The sequence below is a fragment of the Mirounga leonina genome, unplaced genomic scaffold (assembly GCF_011800145.1).
Source record: "Mirounga leonina isolate KUSES-001 unplaced genomic scaffold, KU_Mleo_1.0 Mir_174, whole genome shotgun sequence".
NCBI lineage: Eukaryota > Metazoa > Chordata > Mammalia > Carnivora > Phocidae > Mirounga > Mirounga leonina.
The window spans coordinates 23,218,247-23,240,577 of record NW_023270451.1 but is presented as its reverse complement, the minus strand read 5'-3'; the positions used below and the strand labels follow the sequence as shown (position 1 = coordinate 23,240,577).

The following is a 22,331-nucleotide window of genomic DNA, read 5'->3' as shown; positions in this document are numbered from 1 at the left end:
GACAGAATTGCAAGAAATAGAAAAGTCCAAAACTGTAGTTGGAAATTTCACCCCTCTAGCAATAATCGATAGAGCCAACAAACAGAACATTAGCAAAAGATATGTAAGACTGGAACAACATAATCAACCAACTTGACTGACATTCATAGAACATTTACCCAATAACAACACAACACACACCTTTTTCAAGGGCACATAGGACATTTACTAAGACAGATCATACTATAAACATAAAGTAAGTCTGAACAAATTAAAAGGACACCAATAATACAAAATATGTTCCCAGGGCACCTGGATAGCTCAGTAGGTCAAGCGGCCGGCTCTTGATTTTGGCTGAGGTCATGATCTCTGGGTCGTAAGACTGAGCCCCATGTCAGGCTCCATGCTCAGCGCAGAGTCTGCTTCTCTCCTTCTCCCTCTCTCTCTGCCCTTCTCCCCACTCCTAAGTAAATAAATAACTCTTTAAAAAAATACGTTCTCTAACCATGGTAGAATTGGATTAATCAGTAACAGAAAGATCTCTAGAAAATCCCCAAATATGTGGAAACTAAATAACACACTTCCAAATAACTCACCAGTTGAAGACAAAATAAAAAGGGAAACTGGAAAGTATTTTGAACTAAATGAAAATAACAAAAATAGATAAAAATTTGCAAGATGCCACTGAGTAGTACTTATGGGTAATTCTATAGCACTACCCACCTATATTAGAAATGAAGAAAGATGTCAAGTCAATGACCTCTGCTTCCACTTTAAGAAACTAAAGAAGGAAAATCATATTAAACTCAAAGTAAGCAGAAGAAATAATATCAGAGTAGAAATCAGTGAAATAGAAAATAGAAAAATGGAGAAAATCAATGAAACCAAATGCTGGTCCTTTAAGAAGATCAATAAAATTGATAAACCTCTAGCCATACCAGAAGAAAAAGACAGAAGCCAAAATTTACCAATATCAAGAATGAGAAAGGTGACTACATCTATAGATTCTGCAGATATTTAAAAGATAATAAAGGAATGCACACACAGTTTTAGGCCAATAAATTTGTCAATGGAGATAAAATGGACATATTACTTCAAAGACACAAACTGCCAAAGCTCACTCAGAAAAATACAGATCACCTCAACAGCTCCATTACTATTAAAGTTATTGAATTTGTATTTTCAAATATTCCCCCACAATAAAATCCCAAACTCAAATGGTTTCATAAGTGATTGTATTCTACCACCTCTTTTAAGGAATACCTGAATATTGAAATTATGTCACCAAAAGCATGACCCATAAAAGAACAAATTTGTAAACTGGCATTTGTCAAAATGAAACAGGTTTGTTTTCTTAAAGATGCAGTTAAAAGAATGAAAAAGACAAGTCACAAATGGGGAGAAAATATTTACCAACTATATATCGGATAAAGGATTGTATCCCAAATATGTAGAGGAGTGATGTATTTTATGTTGGTTAACTGAATATAAATAAAGAAAAAATAAATCTAAAAAATATGTAAAGAACTCCCAAAACTCCATAAGGAGAAAAAAACAAACAACCCAATTCATAAACAATAAGGGCAAAAGATTTAAGCAGACATTTCATCAGAGAAGATATTTAAGTGGCAAATAAGCACATAAAGAGATATGCAACACCATTATGTCACTAGGGAAATGCAAATTAAAACCACAATGAGATACCACTATACTCCTTTAATAGTGGTTAAAAAAATAGTAATTAAAAAAAAATCCAAATCAAATGTCATCAAGAATGGGGAGGGACTGAGGATCTCATGCACTGCTGGTGAGAATGTATAATGCTAAAACCACTCTGAAAATACCTTGACCATCTCTTAAGTGCACATCCACTATACGATTCAGCCATTCAATTTGGCAATATTTACCCAAAGGAAATGAAAGTATATGTCTATAATATGATTTTTACATGAATGTTCATCAGTTTTATTTGTAATGGGCAGAAAACCTGGAAACAACACAAATATACATCAAAAAGTGACTGGATGAACAAATTGGCATGTCCATCTGATAAACTACTCAGCAGTAACAAGGAATGAACTACTCATACACACCTCACATGAACGAATCTCAAAAGTCATCTGGTGAAAGAAGTCAGTCAGAAGAGTACCCACCACATGGTTTCATTTATTCTATATTCCAGGAAATGTAAATGAATGTATAGTGACAGAAACCAGATCAGCTGTTCTGGGGGATGGGGAGAAGCAGTGTGAGGATCACAAAGGGGTGTGAGGAAACTTATGGGGATGATGAATATGTTTATTATCTTGGTCATGATGATGGTTTCATAAATTTGTACACATGTTAAAACATCAATTTGAATACTTTAAATGTGTGCAGTTTTTTGTCAATTATACTTCAATAAAGCTGTTTTATAAAATGTCAATTATATTTCAATTAAAAAAAAAAATCAGGTGACAGAGCAAGCTATGGGCTATGATCAACCCCATGCCAAGAATCAAGAAGAGGACATACAATTATCTCTAGAAAAATCGTGTTGTCTGAGGTATAGTTCATCAAACTGTGTATGAGGGGAAGACGGCCCTGCATGTAAGGACTATCAGAAAAGGGAAATTTTCATTAATCAGTATTTAAAATTGTAACCTGGCTAAAATAATCTCCTCTCTCAAATATTCTCTGCATGCTCCTTACAAGCTCTCTACAATCAACCACTCTGTGAACAGAAAATCTCATCCACCTCTCATCTTTCTCTGACTCACTGGGCCTGCTCCGAAGTAAAATGTGGCAGGCAAGGTGGGAGCCACAGATATGCCATCTCCCCAGAATAAGTCACAAGTTTTAATCTGCATAGTCAACTGAATTTTAGCTTGGAAAACACATCTAAATGGGAAAATTCCCAACTGTTCTACATCAGCAAGTGTAATTTAGCAAGGCCACAATCTGTCTAAAAATCTGTTAAGTGCTTAGGCTAGAGTCTCTGCCAGTTCCATCCTCCATTTTTTTTTTTAAACACAATGAAATATTGTAGGACTACACTCTGAAATTCCCCTGAATTGTAACATACTATATGTTCATGTTTCTCTGCATGATTTAAGCCATATTTCTTGGTTGTTCAAATACTAAAATTTGAAATATGACATACAATGAACTACAAAACTAAATAGCCAAGAATTTAGTGATGTTGGAAGAGTGTTCTTAGTTACCTGACGCATTAGAGTATTTCCTTAGTTTAGCAGTGTTGTGAGTTTGCTGAGAACTCTTGCATACACAAAGGGCCAAGGGCAGATGACATTTAACTTAACACCCAGACCGCCCTCCAGCCTCTGTGTCCACCTACAGTAGGCACTGACATTGATAGAAATCTGCAGGTACATGCCCAGGAATCTCAGGAATTCAAAATAAATGATAACTAAATAAACAAATAAATTCCCACTTTGAGATGTATTGGCTTATATTTAGGAAGAAAAAAATAATAATTTTGTAAAATACTGTAATAAAATATGCTATTCACATACGGAGGTACCCGGTGGCATACTGGCAAAAGTCTCTTTTTTTTTTTTTTTTTTAAGATTTTATTTATTTGAGAGAGAGAGAGTGAGAGACAGAGAGCATGAGAGGGAGGAGGGTCAGAGGGAGAAGCAGACTCCCCGCTGAGCAGGGAGCCCGATGCAGGACTCGATCCCGGGACTCCAGGATCATGACCTGAGCCAAAGGCAGTTGCTTAACCAACTGAGCCACTCAGGCGCCCGTGGCAAAAGTCTCTTAACGGGTGTGAAGGCAAGGGAGCAAGCCCCTGGTTTGTCGCATTTGCCAGTTTTTATGGTGTAAATACTTCCACCACAGCTGATTTCAAGCGGATTTCACTAAATGCAAAGTTGGGAAGAGACGCATACAGACCGGCTCTCCTGAGCTTGAGCACTAGCTGATACAAACACCCCAACGCAAAGATCTCATGCACTGCTACAGCTAACTACAATCCTACAAGAGAAATAAACTCTAGTTTCTAGGACAGTCTTGTGTGTTTTATTCTTTGCGGACAAATTTTCCATTCTGAAGCAATCTTTTAACCTGTGATGGTACATTTCCATCAGGGAAAAAAAAAGATCTTTACAATGTTGGAGACCTCATCCATCATGGAAATATTTGAGATTTCTTAATACTGAGAAATGCAACAAATTTGCTTTTTCTTTAAACAGGAATCTTTACATGTTCAAACTTAGTTCAAATCAAATGCTTATTGTTGAGTCCCCAAAAAAGTGAAAAGGAAAGGAAACAAACAAGACAGGACATTTTAATACCAATTTTAGAAAAAAATTAACCTAAGGCAACTTCTTAGTAGAGATGAAGGATGATTAGGATCTAGTCAAGCGTATCTCCCACCACAGAATGAGAGTTCCCCACCTTGAAGCAGAGGTGTGGGTGTATGTTTGTATTTTGGTTTTAGGGGAGTGTCGTTTTGCAATAATAGGAATTTAGAAGGAGAAATCAAAAGCCACTTTTTGTGGTGCTTTCCACAAAGAGAGACTTTCTTCAAGGCTTCCCTTTATAAGGAAAACTAACAGAAGGAAATAAACTTATCAAACTGGAAGTTCAACGAAAGGGGGGAAAGTGTGAGCAAGAACAGCTCCAGCATTTCAACACAAGTGTAGCAAAGAAATAAAAGGAGTAACAAAAGAGCAGACATATACCCAAGTTCTGAGTCTGACTGCAGCTGGAGCACTGAGGGGTCTGTGTCCCACTGCAGGGTCCTAATCGTGCAGCACAAAGGAAAAAGAACACAGAGAATTAACAAAAGGAGAGGAAAACAAACCAAACCAAACCATGTCATTCATCAAGGCAATGGCATATACAATACATACACAGAACATCTCCTCACTTACCCCCTCCTCCATCCCCAGGTGCAAGGAAGACCCCATGAATATCAAGTGACAAAAGGAAGCGAGGAATCTTCCTTCCCTTTGAATATCTGTTTCATACTGGAAGCTACAGTTGTTTTCATGGAAGGAAGCCTAGAACTAAATACTCAAACTCTACACACCTCTTTGCCCCCCCTTTTTGTTTTGTTTTGTTCTATTTTCTACTCAAGCCTGATTGAGTATGTAAACTGGTTCATGTTTCTCTGAAAATCCAGAGCCCATCCACCCCAGAGCACCAAACATCTCTCATGGGGTGAAGAGAACCAAAGGCAAGGCTGCAAATGGGTGAGAGTAAGAGCATCTGGGGGTGGGGGAGGTGGGGCCAGGTGGAGCCTGCCTTCAGGGTCTGCTAAACTTCTGGCTTCCACAAGTCAGTTACTGCAAGAACAATGCCTGGATTTCGAGGCTCATGGGTATTTTGTTTTTTATTTATATATTACACTGAGATGATCACCGATAATATCATTTGTCTGAGACACCACGGATATCTTACATCTTTTAAATATTTCACAAGAGACAGCACAAAGTATGAACAGTTACCAAGGCATTCAGTTTTCCGTGTTATTTCTCCTTCAAAATAAAAGGGGATAAAGAAGCTCTTCTATAAACAGAGTGCATACAAGAACCTTTCTTAAGCCCCATCCCTTTTGCTTCAACTAAGTGTGGCCCACAGGCCAGGATCACCAGCATCTCTTGGAGCTTGTTGGGATTGTAGGCTGCAGTCTCATCCCCAGACTCACTAACTCCACACGACGGTTTACTAAGGTCCCAGGCCATGTGCAGGCACCTCCAAGTTTGAGAAGGCCTCCTCAGTTTCCTTGTCCATATAGACTTACCGTATCGACATTTCTCTGAGTCAAACCCTACCCGTGTGATCCTATATAGCTCCTCTTCCAAAGGTAGCAGAATGCAGTCATGGCTACCCTTACCACTCTGGCTGGGCTCTTGCCCTCTTATGAACGTCCCGAAACATGACAACTAAAGTCCAATGAGAACACTAATCTGCCACTGTTCCTTAGACCAGTGCTTCTCAAATTTCAGTGCACATACACATACTTGGAAATACCGTTGAAATGCAGATTCTGGTTTAGTAGGTCTGTGACATTTCTCACAGGCTCCCGGGGATATAAATGTTGCCAGCCTGCAGACCGCACTTTGAGGAGCAACGTCTTGACTTAGATCAGTGGTTTTCAAACTCTGACAAGGATCAGAATGATGTGGAGGGCTTACTAAAATACAGAATGCTGATCTCTAACCCCAGAAATTCTGATTCGGTAGGTCAAGGGTGGGGCCTGAGAATTTGTACTCTGACACTGACAAGTTTCCAGGTAAGGCTTCTAGCTGACCCTGGAGCCACGTCTACAGAATGACTGGGCCAGACTAATGCTTTCATTAGTCAGCAGGCAGACAGCATCACTGATCCTCAAATATGTCAGCCTCTAAACCTGTGATTAACTCGAGCCTGGCTTAAGGCCCAGGATCCTTTCAGACCAGTTACATCAGAAGGTGCAGAGTGAGACCCAAGCATCTGTATTTCGGAAAACTCTCCAGGTGATTCTAACGTGCAGCCAAGGGTGAGAACCCCTGCTCCGGACTCTTCCTCTGCTCAAAGAAAGCAGGCCTTCCAGGTTCTGGACGCTGATTCCTTCACCTTGTTGGTGAATGTAATGGTTGTAAATGGTGGAAGTAACAGAATCCATTACAGTGATTCATAGCCGCTGTTCACATGTCTCTGGGGATCAAACCTTTTATCTTTAAGGGCATCTCTTTGGCTACAGACAGAACAGCAGCCTCTGGCTCTGGCTGGCTGTGAGAAGCATTCCCCTGTAAGGGTTGGGATCAGCTACTTTGCCCTCAATTTGCCTGGAGGTTTCTGACGGGATGACCTTTTTTGACCTTTTCCACTTCTCCCAGGCAGGTGAAGAATGCAGCAGCTCCCAGGTGGTCTGGCTTTGTCCTGTTACTTATCGGACAGCTCATCTGAACTCACTGTATCCTTAAGAAGTAAAAATGATGATTCCATCAGAGTCACTCACTTAAGGAGTCAACAGTTCAGCAGTCTGGAGTTGGCATGTACTCGGGCAGAACAACAAAGGTGGTCTCTGTAACTAACCCACCGCAGTCTTGCCCCCACCCAGTCACACACATATTATTCAGTAAAAGAAATCATAGTCATCGTCAATAATGAGCAGTGAGGCAAGGAGTCAAGCCAAGGATGCAATCAAAAGTGCTAGTTTTATTTTCTTCTCATTTTTCCCATTGTTATCTGTGGGGTGGTCAGGTTTGCACAGAATGCACTTTTTCTTTGAAAAAGAACTTAAAGCCAATACTTTAAATGGGCAAAAGTTGTTTTTCTCTCCAAGGGTCGCCTAGAAATGTGTATTAAATGTTTGCTGAATTCCTTCTGTGCAAGCTTGCAGAGACACTTCTCCGTAGGGGGCAGGACCTTGGAGAGGGGCCACACCTGTTCCTGGAGGTGAGAGGGGTGCGTTTGGGGTGTGGCTCCACTGTGTGTCCTGAGGAAGGTCTCTGACCTCCGCAAAGTGAAGATGCCGGCCTAGAGACGCTTTAAAGCTTTTTTTCTGCCTGATATTTGAAAACATCAGATGATGATTAAACTGCCTTTCAGTTCTCTTTTCTCCAACTGGTATACTTTTCTAACCGATCGATATGCACCTTACTTTCTGACCATCTTAATAGCAAGCTAGTGTATCACTGAAAATAAAATGATGGTTTCCCCTACAGCTTCCTGGGCAGTTTGAAATCTTGCCAGGTGGTTTATTTTTTTTAAATGAAAGAAGTAGTGAAATTGTAAGTGCAAAAACATATGTGAACATAAAATACTCCCACAAAATATTTTCATATAAAAATCACCCTATTTACCATAGTAATTAGTTCTCGTTTTCCGTCATTTTTGGAATGGACCAATCAGTGCATGCAGGGAGAGAATATTCTTGTCAAGAGCATTCACTTATTCAATAAATATCTATTAAAGGCCTAATAGGTAACTGTGATAGAGGATGAAAAGAATTCCCAAGGAACTTACAACTCTTATCGAGAGATAAAACATGTATAAATAGTTTAGTAGAACCAGGCAGAAAGTAAAACATGCCATATGAGCGGCACCAAAGGTGTGCTGTGAGGCATGGGTCTTGCACATAAGGATCTTACATTTTAGTGAAGTAATGAGATGTATGAATATTTATACCTAATGATATACTGATAACCTATACAAAAAAAAAAAAAGGTAATAGTTGTCATTACTTGCACAGGGCCTGGCATGGTTTAAAGTTTCAATAAATGTTAGCCAAAAAAATAAACAAATGCCATGAGAAAGATTAATAATAATGATAGCTATAATTTCCTTTCAATGAGTGTTTACTCTGTGCCAGCCAGCCAGGCCTTGGACTGTACTTTCATTATTCTCTCAAGCCAGAGCAGGGAAACCCCCTTCCTCTGAAAAGATCAGAGATTCCATGCAACCTGGTTTTGGAGGGATGGGGTGAGGATTTGGACATAACAAACTCATTTTCATCAGTGCCTGGTTTGTTGGACTTCAGCCACTGAGTTGATTTACTGGGTCTAATGAGAGTCTATTATATTTTAGATGTCAATTTACCAACTTATCATGAGAACAATAACTTCCAGGAAGAGCAGTTATACAAGCCTGGTAAAGTCTTCTCTCCTTGAAGGCCAGCTTCCCGGGAAGCCAGATGACCAGCAGGGTCGTCTTTGGGATTGGAGAAAGTGCAGCTGAATGTTTTACTCCTACAACTTCTCCCTGCCTTATCCCCCATCATGTCTGCCTCTTTCCACCAGACCAGACATAGCCCCACGCTGTCAGAATCTCCCTTTTCCCCCATTACTGGGATGCCCAACAAAGCCCTTTCTGATTGATGTCATCATTCTTTAACTATGTCAGTTAGATTTTGTCTGCTGTTCCTATATGGAAAATCATCCTGGTGTTATTTGCTTATTTTTAAGAGCTGCATTTGCCAGTACTCAGCAGTTTTAGGTTATTAGAGGTTAACTCTCTGACGATCTAGGGGAGGATTTCTGACCTTGCATAGGGAAACTGCTGTTCGTACAGAACTTGAATAACCCAGTAATTTTCTATCTATTCTGGACTAAGGAGCATTGTCATGGTTTTATGGTCCCACAGTAGGAATGACAGTTCTGGGTATTTCCCAACCTTGTTTCAAAATACTAGATACAGAAGCTTCCCACACCATGGAAAACAGTCATTCACTCGTATGACCCTACATATTCCAGACAATCTAGCCTCTGGCATCTCATCTAGGAAGGCCTACCATGTAACATATAGTTTATAATTTGGGAGACAATGTGTTTTTCATTACTTTAAAAAAAATAGACAAAATATCAAAAGTCTTCAAATTAGCAGTGACCTAGTCAGGGACTAACTGAACTTTAAGTTTCTACCAATTCATCATTAACTTCTTATAAAATTCTCCCTTCCTTGGTCCAGTTTTATTTGCTCAGTTTCACTTTATTAGATAGAAGTAAACATTCAAAACCAAACCAAAACAACAACAATTCCTGGCCATGTGTTCAGAATATAACTTAGGAGTGAAAGGCATGAAGTCTGTGTTGCATATACCTTGCTCCCTAATGAGTGTTTAACTTCTCCCTCTTCAGCTGTTACCAACACTAAGTTGCTAGTTTCCATTCTTCTTTCCATCTTTATTAAACCTCTGAGTAGAAAGCCCTGAAATTCTTTGCTAAAGAGTGTCTTTGCCTTGACTTTTCTTTGGCTATGAGAAAGTGATGTCTGATAAATATTTGGAAGGCAGTAGTTAAGAACTCTGTCACTTGTCACACTAACACTCCACTCACATACACTGCTGGTGGCATTTAAAATCAGTATAGTTATTTTGGAAAGCAATATGTCTGTGTGCAGCAAGAACCATTAACACAGAATTGTTCCTGGACTGGTTTTACTTCCAGAAATTCAACCTATGGAAACAAAACATCACAAGCAATACTAATAACAAAAGTGAATGTGATGATGGTGATGGTGATGATGATGATGAGAGCCTCTCGGTCATTAAATCCCATGGCCAGTTTTGGCAGGGCCCTATTCTTTCCATCCCCATAAACCAAGCATTTCCCAATCAGGGTCACTCCTTCCCTCACCTCTTTACTCTAACCCTAGGTGACCCCACAGATATCTATTTTTTGCAAAAAAATAACCACAAAGTCCTCATCACCACTGAGCTCCAAGTCTGCTTTTTCATATGCCTTTTGGACATACCCATCTGCACACCAGAGCCATTTTACCCTTCTCGTCTCATATGTCTTTTGCTTCCTTTTCCACCCCACAACCCTAGTTTAGACCTTCAGGCTTTTACATCAGACCAATAGTTCCCCATTAGTCCTTAGACCTTGAAAGCATTATAAAATTAGTGTCCCAGACCTCACCTAGGCCTGTGGTTTAGGTACCTGTGTTTGTAACGAGTTCGCCAGTGAATTCAGTAAACAGCCACCAGGTATGGGAGCCAGGGATTGCAACTATCACAAAGGCCATCCTAGTTTCAGACTCAGCTCTTTCTCTACAGCCTCCCGCACATGGATTCTACCTCCCATACCCCCCAAGCCTTTTCCTTTGTGTACAACTTTCCCATCATCTGGAATGCTCTTTCTTCCAACTCCACTTGCCCAAAGCATATGCATTCATTAAGGCCCAGCTCAAATGTCATGCTCTTGAGATACATTTGTCCTCAATAACCTCATTCAGAAATAACTTGTCTCTCTCTGGGATAGGAACAGAGAAATACTTGGGCCTCTTATTTTGTAGTTCTCTATGCTAATCTACAGTCCAAAACCTGGACTGAAGACCAAAGCTGAGGATGACCTACAGGAAGTAATGAGCACTGTTACAAAGCCCAAAGACCTCAGCAAACACACTGCTGGGCCCACTCTGACTTTTTGCCCTGAGTCCAGTAAATGGATTTCTGCCTTGGTTCTGTGACAAAGTCCCTGCCTTATACCTCAGTCCTATAACCACTGCTGGGAATTCTCCTTCAGCAAAGTCCACCTTCGGGCAACTTGTCCAGCAACCTTGAGCTATCCTCCTTTTACCTCTGTCCTCATGCCTCTACTCATCCTGCACCCATCCCACTCAATGTTTTACAAGCTGTGCAGGCGCGCACACATGCACGCGTGTGCACACACACACACACACGCACGCACACACGTCAATACTTACCAAGTACCTAATATGTGTCAAGGCTCTGTGTAGGGTGGTAATGAACCAGAACCACTTGTCCCAAATGAATATACTACAAATTAATTACAGATGATTTGGGAATAATGGTTTATGACATTATTGCTCATCTCTACAAGTACAAATATTTGAGAGCTGTAATTACACAGCAACATTTCCTTAGACGGGTTCAAATTAAATCTGTCAATTTACTGGAAGCAAGCCCTTTAGGAGTGAGAAGAATTCCTTATCTTTATATTCCTTGCAGGTCTAACTGTGTCTTTCACACAATAAATCCTCAACTATTTAGTGAATGAGTGGATAAATGAAGAAACAAAGGAATGTTCTTTACTTGCCATTTCTGCTGATGGGCATGAAGGCTGAGGGCAAGCTGATTCCCAAAGAAATAGTTTTTACTTTCATTTTACCAAAAAATGAAAGAATAAATCGGGGAATGTCTGGCCTAAAACCCTTCATATCTCCCAAGCTGAGATTTGTGCTGAGAATAAAGAGAAGTCCAGCCATCTTCTCTATGAAATGAGCTCAGCAACTTTATTTCATCCTTAAAGTAACTGCACTGACACTCAACTCCTCACATTCTTTCCTCTCTCTCTCTGAGGTGGAGAGACAGCTCGAGGGCAGAATACCAAACTTCCAGAATCCCAGGGTCTCTGAACGCTGGTTCCACATGTCCTCTCCATCAAACAAGTCACTAGTCACTAATCAGATAAAGAAAATAGTTTGGGCCCATGTGAGCACAATGCCAAACAGAGAGTCTCCAGTCGGTGTTATCTCCAAACACTTATGTTCCTAAGTGTCATTTCCAAAGGTAATCAACTGAATAATAAGGACATTTAAAAATCTGTCCTATCACTCAATCTGTCACTGTCATTTACATGATGTCAGTTAATTAAGGATGGTGTTTAAATAACGAGCTAATGTTTTACTTCCCAACCTCAATTATTTCCTTACTTAAGACAGACAATGATGATGATAAAGATCTTCCGATGTCAGAAATAAAACTGGAATAGTGCAATACATACTTATATTGGGGTCTTTAAAATTTTTTTTTCTTAATTTACTGTGTGGGTATCTGCCCTCTGTTGACTAACATCTGAGCCCTAACATGGAGTTCCACCATCAGCCACACTAAGCCATGCACGAATGCCATCTGAACTGGAGCCAAAGAGAAACCTAAGACTTCCCATCACAGAGGAAGGACATGTTTTCCCCAAATCTTTCCCAGAGGATCTGCTGTCAAGCAAGCAGTTTCTCTACAAGGAAGCTCAGCAGCCCCTTGTTTATTGGGTCACTGTAACCATATGCGGATACTTTTACAGTTCACCCTCCTGAAGACAGATGAATAAGATATCAAAAATGTTCAATCAGTTAATGAGCTACAACAAAAAGAAAATCCTATAGTGTGCCTTTTATTCTAATTTCCAAGGAGACTGACTTTTAACCAGCCCTGTAATCCGTGATATTGGTCTCCCTGAAGTGCAATTAACCGGTCGCAATCTATCAATTTCTCTTTACATAATGATAATTTTTAAAAAATTTGTATATACAAAATATCATAGGCTTATTAAATGTCCTCCAAGGTTTTATATTATTTTATTGTATTTTTTCACCTTTCCCAAAACCTTAATATCTTTCCTTTAGCCTCTGATTCATCAGAGCCCCTTAGAAGATGGTGATGTTTTCACCAAAAATGGATCAAAAATCCTTCGAGGCTTATGTGGTGCAAGAGAACCCTATGAAATTCAATTGCGGATAAAAATGAAAGTCCTGAGGGTTTTATGTTGGGCATTAAGCTGGTGTTGCCTCTTAGCCCATTTTCCTCTCTTGAAATCACAGAGAAAAGAAAGCGATAACCAGGTGCTGCCCACAGAGCTTGACTACAAACAAATTATTCTAATTTCATTAAGTGTTCACGAGAAGGTAGATCGGAGAAAGAGTTTATCAAATATCTAAATTTTGCCAAAGTATCCCGTCAACGTGAAATTTAATATTTACTATATAGAAGCCTAATGTTTAAATTGAACAGCACAAGGTCTGTGGATATCTGCTCCTTGGTCCCGAATTGTAATGTGGAGTGCACGGAAGGCGGAAAGGCTGAATGACCTTGGTACCTTTGTTTTCCTGTTAAGTGCTTCACAAGACATTTCTTCTGCTGCTGCACTGAGGACCCCTTGGGAGGGGTCTTACCTCCCTAGAGAAAATCTATGGATATAAGAGTTTTGGTTAATAGATACCGATCGCTGGGAGGACCGGGGACCTATTTTAAATACAATAGGATTATGTGGGGAGCAATTGGGGAAAGCTGAAAATAGTGTAGACGTTAAGTAAGATGAAAATGCATTGAAATGGAAAAAGAGGGACACTTGATTAGAAAAGCAAGTTCAACAGCTTGTATAATGACATCATTTATCATATATACGATGACATATACATTGTGTGAAGGAATACACACACTAAGGTGTTAAGAGTGCTAACCACTGGTGGCAGGAATATGATTTTTCTCTAGTTTTTGCTTGTCAATATGTTCTAATTGTATAAAATGCACTGTTGTTTCCATAATAATAAGAGATTATTAAAAATAAAATGTGAGGGGGATTTGAATGTCCTAATTGTTTGGAAAGTAGAACTTAATGAAGTGTTAAGACCAGATGGTCAAAAAAGAAGATAGAAATTACTTCTGTTACTATCCTCATCCCCCATGCTCCTTCTCACCACAGACAAACATCAGTACCCTCCCCTTCTGACTATTTTGTTAAAGATGTTACGGGATGGGGGCTCCTATTGTAATGGTAGATTGTACGTTATCAAATTAACACATGCTTTATTTTTTAAATCATTTTGAAAATTTTCTTCCTTGAATCAGGTTTGGGACAGGGTGTTGCCTCCACACTGGTGACCTGGAGAACTTTATGTGGTCAACACACTTTCCCAGAATTGTGCAGGCTGGTACAGCCTCCAATTTAGCTTTATCACTGAGAAGCCTAAGGCATCTTGGCTAAACATGGGGAGGGCCCTAGTGCAAAGCCCTCGGTGAGCCATTCATGGGAATGAGAAGAATAAATGTGGGCAAATGATTATTATCACCTAGATAATCGTTTCTGGTGGAATATATGAAGGTTAGGCATTAAGAGTTGGGCAACCCAGAAAGTGGTCTCCAGGGACACAGACCACAATCTGTCCTTGGCCTTGTCATGTTCAACATTTTCACATAATTACTTGAAGATAGAGCATTATCAAACTTGAAAATGACACCAGCATATTTTAGGAGAGAATCTAAAAAAGATCTCTTTCCATTGGAAAAATGTGACTAATAAATTATGAAAAAAAAAACAATAAGAGCTAAAACTCACATATACTAATATACTCCAGACCCTTTTCTAAGTGTGTTACAGATATTAATTTATCTAATCCTAATAATAATCTTTTGGGGTAAGTCATGTATATCACTTATATCAATTGTTGTCAGAGATCATGTAGGGTAGTGATATAGATTGTGAAAATTTCTATCAGTCTGTCTAGGTTAAAACCTAGCACTGTAGCTATATTCTGTGTGAACTTCAAAAATTACTCATTTTCTCTGTGCCACAGTGTCCTCATCTGTAAAAACTAGGATAATAATAGATTTATTCAATCAACATTTATCAAAAACTCACTATATGGATACAATCTCAAATATCACTTACTCCCTGACCTCAAGAAACCTGCCATTTCCTGAGGAAGAGAGACATGTATTCAACTAAACATAAGTCATTCTTCTTTAAAGGCTAACCAGAAGTATTAAACGCTTCACTCTTGTGTATAAGAGATGTAGGCTGTTGGTCTCAGATTAGTATTTCTAATCATTTTGAGAAAAAATATTTTTATTCTTAATATTTTTAAAAGTTTTAAAATATGGGAATAGGTGTTTAAGTTTCTCAAGTATCATTTAACTATATACTACAATGATCACTTTTCCTTCTTGGACCTTTTTTATATGCTGAATTACAGTAACACCTTTTCCTATACTAAAATATCCTTGAATTTTTTAATCAATCCTAATTAATCATAGCATAGTACCTTCTTAATATTGTGCTGGATTTCAGTTGCATATAGTATATTCAGGATTTTTAAATCTATGTTTATAAGTAAAACTAGGCTTTCAAATGTTTTATTAATAAAATTGATTTTTTTACATCTAATTAACTGAGCAATGATTAATTGCTTCTACCAAAATTAAGAGAAAGAGAAAAATGTCACAAATGTAAGTTGTAAATGAGAAGCAGGCAGTAACAACAGAAGCAGAAATTACAAAACAAACTGTGCCCCTTTAAGTTAAAATTAAATCACACTAGTATAATTGAAAAATGATTATATAGTTCTACTTTCTATTCACTTACTTTAAAACATTAACTCAACTGCTCTTAAAAATCAATAAAAGGAATTTTTGTTGTACTTGATTTTGTTAAAGCCCTGTTTTAATCTTTTTAGTATAACAGGGTATATTAAGTGTGACAATTTGCAAATTAACCACCCACGGGGGTCGCATAGGAAATGTTTGCCTATTCTGGCTCTGTAAAGAAAATTTCAGTTTTGGTTTGAGATTCTAGCACATGGATGACAGAATGTATGTGCACCTTTTCGTAGGACCAGATGTGTTCACTTGATTTCCAAGTTATCTTCTGAAAGATTTTCCATTCTTCAAAGAGCCTAAATTCCACACACATTGGCAAATTTGTGACTACGGAACTGTACTCTCAGGATTTACCAAGCTCTTTTCCCAGTCTCATGGTTTATGAAGTGTTAAAGTTAATAGTAATTGTTTTCAAAGATGTTTCTTCTACAGAAAAAGATATTTCAAGTGGAATTTTAAAAGCTGAAGTATAAGTTCTTCTGAAATTTAACTCCCATATCTATTTATGGAAGCAAAAACATAAATTTACATGGCATTTTCCTTAGTCCAAAATGAGAGCAAGATTTACTTAGCTATTCCTAATGTCTTCTCCTGAGGCAACTCGGTGCTCAGTTTTTCTGAGAATCATTAATTCTCCAATACCATTTTTCTTGCATTCCTATGAAACGTGTGCTCAACAAGGGATTTGGTCATTGGCTTCCTGTTGCCCTTGCCAGAACATTCCTATCGAGAATTGAACTTCGTTGGAATTTGTGATTCACCTCTTCCAAAGTGATTCATTAAGTTAAAAAAAAAAATCATATAAGTGGGCAAAGAAATGAAGAGTGATGTTCTGGAGAAGAAATATTTGCTGCTGTCCCCAGAGAGCTAACAGCAGAGGTCAGCTTTCTCTAGAAAGTTTTCAAAAGGGCTCATCAACTGTGAAGTCAGTAATAGAATTTAATGCTGCCAACTGCACCCCTTGAAGCGAAGCATTCATGACACAACACCACTGTTGTATAGAAACAGGCAAATATATTACCTTAATAGGCCACTGGACCCCCTACGGAATGCAATTACATTGTGTCAGCTCTTGTACAAATGTTAGATCTTACATAACCGTGTTGTTACTTTTTTTCCTCCCCTCGAAGACCTTTTGATGTGTTCAAAGCAAAAGATGAGAGAAAGACGTGTGCTGCCCCCAAATCAGAAAGGCGATTTGCTAAAATAAACCAGCCTGGTGCCCACAAAAACCTCTACTTCCATTCTTCTTACATTGAAAGCAGCATCCACTGGTTTCCAAATGCCCTATTAAAAGAAAATACTCAATTCTGAAACATGCCAACATGAGTGAGACAATTCCAGTCTTACTTACATGTTGGTTTCAGAAAGAAAAAAAGAAACAGACACACACACACATACACACACACCACTAACACCCTACAGCTCAGGCTAATACTATTCTGATTTCCGTCTTTTTCTCTACCAAAATTTCCTAGGCCTATATGGACACAAGGTACTTTCAAAAGATAATGCTTATGATGATAATGTGTTAAATGGAAAAAGAAAAATGCAAAATTAAACCTCTCATCCAGTAACATACATAGTAACAAGAAAGGTACACAGGTGCACAAGGATTGAAAGGTATATAGACAAGGCAAAGGCTGATTTGTTAGAACAGTAGTATAGTGGATGACTGTTTCTTCTTTCATTTGAAGTTTTAGTATTTTATGATTTATTTTTTAATTAAGAGTCAAAGACAGAGGTCACAAATTGCCAGCCCACAGGCGAAATCTGGCCCACAGCTACTTTAACAAAGCCATTAACATTTAACATTCAGGAGGCTGTTGCATAAATACTTGAATTTTTAGCTTCTCAAGAAAAACTGAAAGGTGTGGAAAAATTGGGTCGATATTCCCACATGAGCTCAACCAGCCTGAGCTGTGAGGAGACCATCTGGCCTTTATAGAAGGGCGCTTCCTAACCAGTTGCCACAGGATCCCACACCCCGCTCATTTATATCACCTGCCTATGTACACCAGCATGTGGGAATCCTACCGAAGGCGACCGGATTAAGGAAGTTACCGTGACTCTATGCATATTAATGAGATTTCTCTTTTCCCTCTTCACATCTTTACCTTTTGGATACCCCTTCAGTGGTCAAATTAGAAAATGTCTATATATCCACTTTCAGAAGTTTCATAATCCTTTGAGTATATATACTGTAATAAAAATTTGGCAGTTGACTCACAGAACAGTCAACCCTGATGATCATAAAAATTAGTAATGATAATAAAAACACTTTGGGGACCAAGTTCTCAAATTAGTCAACTCTATTAAGCCAATAAACAACATGCTTAAAAAATTAAATTTAGGGTTAGAACATCTCAGTGCTCTCTTCACAAAAATTCCCATGGAAACCAAAACCAAAGTAGAATAATGAGAAGCTGGATATATATTCCATTTGCCTTTGGTCCTTCTCTTTTTTTTTAAGCCAAAGCTAATGGATGTGTTTCTGTTTGTCAAACAAGACACATGGTGCTCAATTAGCACAAGGAAGCATAGAAGTTTATCATTTCTAGTTCAAAATAATTTCTATGCCACTAAAATAACAAGCCACCATCAACTTAAACATAAACTGGCTGAGTATACCTGCAGATGCATGGACACTTAACAGCGCACCACAGAGTGGCACTGGTTTCTTAGGTCTCTGTTTTCTAATATTATTGACATCCACTGTGGCCTTTGTAAAGGGACATTTCTTACCTTGTTAGTGGTCCCAGGTCTCCTGAGTCTTGGCTTCCAGCTTCACTAGGAGTGCTCACTGATTTCGAGGAGGGAGACATAGGGGTTGGGACTAAATAATGAAAATAACAGGTATCCCATGTTAAAAAATGCAGCGACTGCACTGGAGAAGAGCAGTGTCAGATCAAAACAAATGGGCCCAAATTAAAGTGGTTGTATGGCCAGGAGAGATTAAGATGGGATAAAGAAAAAAAAAAAAAGGAAAGAAAAGGAAGAAAGTCAAGTGAATTTTTCATATTTTAGAAATTAAAATTTGAAATGAATTTAGACAAAATTATCTTAGGGATTCTAAGGCCATGTCCATCTTAACAAAGTGAAATGGAGAATCAAAACAGCTATCCAGATATTTCAAGTTAAATATCTCTCTAGGGTGAACTATCTGGACAATTCCAATTCCCCACTTGATTTTGTTAGCATAGATGTGACCTATTAAAAAATAAAATGGGTGTCTATAAAACTTTGAAAGATTATGAAATAAGTAATTCTGAGTAATTTTAAATGGTCAAGGAGAGTCAGTCAAGGCTGTTGTATGTCTGCTTTGGAGGGTAATCCATTCTCCATGGAATGCAAACTGCACTGTCTCTGAGAGACTAAGTGACAAATACAGAAAGGCTAAATGGTGAACCTAGTAATTTAAAAATCTCTTTGAAACAAAGGAAAATGCCAGGCTGCTTTATTTTTACATTTAATTAATAGTTTCATCCCATTGTATTGTTTACTGGGTTTGGAACTTGTTTTCCTTTGCCTCCAGCAGCCCTGGAAGGCACAGGCTCTGGCACTTAAGTAAACTGCCATTCCAAAGACAGGAGAGGGAAGCTCAAAGAGGGAGGTGAGGGCAAGCTGACCATGTGAGAGCAAGGATAATAAAAGAAAAAAGCTAAAGGAAATGCAAATGTGTTTTCCTTTTCTCTACCCTTCAGGTACAAGCCAAATGTCCTTCAGATAGAAGCTGTACCGAATAGCCAAGATGGCTTCAGGCCAGATGAATTCAATGGGTTCTCAGTATCACACATGCCAAAGAAGCCATATGGGCGGAGAGGAACTTCAATACATAAGTGTGGACTCCCATTTGGTTTCAATCATGTGCAATTTCCTTTTATTTAATAGAGTAAAGGGTTTAACTATTTTGTCCAAATCCTAGAACACAATGGCGGATCTGTCAAGAAACTAGGAATTTCATGTGGTCCCACAATTAATTCACTGATTACCTGCTGCAGGAAGTCAGAGGGTAAGTTGGAGAGATGGATGAAAATTGAAAATGGGCTCTACTCTGGCCAGGTGCCCTGGCAAGAATGCAGGGGTAGCTCAGAATTTGGTCATGGTGGTCATGGTTCAGAGATATGTAACTGTTTCGTTCTGAAAGTTTAATTGCTGGCTTTATGTAGAAGAGAGGAAAACAGAACATACTACTCTGGTGTTTGACCAGTGTTCACACTGCAACAGAATTTCAAAGGCTATTTTGAGGCAAAACTATAATGGATTATTGCAAAGTGTCTAAATTATGCCACAGGTCAACTAAGTATTAAAAAGTCTATCAGCTCCTCTAAGAAGGTCCATCAGTCAAATATCCCACAGGTTACATCTTCCACACCATAAAGAAGCTAAACAGATTAATCAACATCCTATAGGGGCTTCTTCTATCATTGTGAGACATATGATTTTACCTAATACAAACTGAGGTTTAGTATAAAATGCTTTTTTATGGTGGTTTAGTGGTGTGTGTGTATATATTAAATTATATCCAGCAATACTTAATAATTCATAGGTTTATTATATATTGCTTTTTAAAATTTATATTAATAAAATTCTTGTCATTTTGTCATACATGGGATAACTTTTATTCTTAGTTTAAGTAACTATGGAAATAACTGAAAATTTATTTTAATATAAAAGCCAATGATGGGATTTGAAGAAAACAAACCATTTTGAAATGGAGACCTGATACTGCATTGTTTTATATGCATTATTTTTAAAGTTTCTTTCCTTCTTTTTCTTTCTTTCTTTCTTTTTTTTTTTTTTTACTATATTGGGTATCGTGTAGTTTTACAGACACCCTAGGATTATCCTGAAATGTATGGAAAGCAAATGGAGAAAGAAAAATAAAATAAATTATCACATGAGAGATATATAGGTAAGTGACAGAATAAACACATGTAGAGGTTTACCTCTAACACAAATGAAACAAATAGTTCAATATCCAAACCCTAGTGACAAAATGAGATCATGGACAATTAACTACGAATGAATGAGCTGCTGGAGGAGGGGTGTTGTAGTGAGAATGCCAATTAGCAGTGAAACCAAGTTCTACAATAGAGTCAAATAAATTTAAACTTGTTAAGTAGCTGCTAATCTGTCACTATTTTCAGTTTTCCTTCACATTTCCCACTGAGCTTTCTATTTTTATCATGGCATCACTCTATGCCTGTGGTGGTTATGAAATTCATAACCAGATTCACAGTATTTAGGTTGGCAGAGAGACGTTGGGATTCAGTCATGAAAATGAAGAACAATTTAAGGAAAAAAACTCCAAGATTTCTTGTATTTACCATGTGGCAACTCATCTAACAAGTATAAAATAATCTACTAGTCCACAGTAGATAAGGTTGACCATATAATCAGTCAATAAGCAGCAAATTGCTACCAGCTCTACAAACTGTCTCCCCATCTCCTTCCAGCCCCCTCAAATCAAAAAAATAAATACATCTGAACCATAAGCCACAGAATTTCCTTAAAAATAAAAATAAAAGTGACATAAAAGAATAGTAAACGCTGGACATGGTATATCCCATGCAAGACAAATTTAAGAAAACAGTAACACTGTTTAAGTACCTAGAGGGGGCTCCGGCGATATACCAATGCTTTGCAAAAGAGCCTCTGTCTCTCTGCGTTTGCGATCCAGGTCAGAGTCGTCCTGAACAGGCTCTTTCTTTTGCTGCATATCAGCCTAAAAAGAGTAGATGCCAGAAAGAAAAATTAGCAGAACTAAATGTATGCCTTTCCTGGCTCAAACTGAAAATGGTAAATGCATGTGTGAAGACCAAACAAAAGCCCTACATAGACATAATCATGTGTATGAAGGATGAAAAAACACTGTAACTCCTCCATTTAATAATTGCTAACCTGGTAATTTCTCTTTTGGTTGGAAGTTTTGTTTTTTTTTTTCCCCTGCCTCTGTCACATGGTATGAAAGCTTCTCTCACCTGGTTTTAAAAGAAATCATCAGGGCTAAATATTTCTGACTGGGATGTGGGTTTTTAAGAAAATTCTCTTTGTGGGCGCCTGGGTTGGTTAAGTGACTGCCTTCGGCTCAGGTCATGGTCCTGGAGTCCCGGGATCGAGTCCCGCATCGGGCTCCCTGCTCGGCAGGGAGTCTGCTTCTCCCTCTGACCCTCCTCCCTCTCATGCTCTCTGTCTCTCATTCTCTCTGTCTCAAATAAATAAATAAAATCTTAAAAAAAAAATGCTCATTTTTTTCAACATCGTTGTCCCTTCTGGGAAGACATACTATCATTTCTTAATGAGTGTATGTTTGTAATATTCACACCCCATGTTAGAATTACGCAAAGAATTATTGGGATCTGGCTAAAAAATAAAATTAGTTATGAAATCTGTAACTGTAAAATATACTCTTTGTATCAGCAATCTAAGTTTGCCATGGTTTAAAATAAATCAGGCTATAATGTTTATTAAGGCATGTGAGCAATATTGATATGTAAGTGTTACTGAAGTCCCAGTTTCACAGGTTTCCATTAAACATATTAACTCAAAGGAGAAAATTATCATTTAGAAAAATATAGAACAAAAAATCATTTAGAAGAAGTTTCTTTCCCAAATCCTGTCAAAAAACAAAACAAACAACAAAAAAAAAAACAAACACCTCCTGTGTAAGCTTCTCATGGACAGATCCTATGCCTCATTTGTGGTTTTTACAGAATAGTGATGTCAAAATACAAGCTAAAGAATGTCAGTGGTGGGATTCTGGGCTCATTAAACATTCAGGTCTCTTTTCTTTTTCCTA

The 22,331-nt window shown here is 38.3% G+C and overlaps 1 protein-coding gene across 1 annotated transcript in view; it reads right to left on the bottom strand.

The window, feature by feature from the left end:
• The window catches only part of DYNC1I1 (dynein cytoplasmic 1 intermediate chain 1), a 311,144-nt gene that overhangs the window by 251,329 nt on the left and 37,484 nt on the right, over positions 1 to 22,331 (bottom strand). The window contains exons 3-5 of the mRNA XM_035020602.1: positions 21,143 to 21,257; positions 18,275 to 18,365; positions 4,668 to 4,727 (exon numbers count right to left, since the gene is read on the bottom strand). Of these exons, the coding sequence (XP_034876493.1) occupies positions 4,668 to 4,727; positions 18,275 to 18,365; positions 21,143 to 21,257 (266 nt within the window). The remainder of the gene's footprint in view (positions 1 to 4,667; positions 4,728 to 18,274; positions 18,366 to 21,142; positions 21,258 to 22,331) is intronic.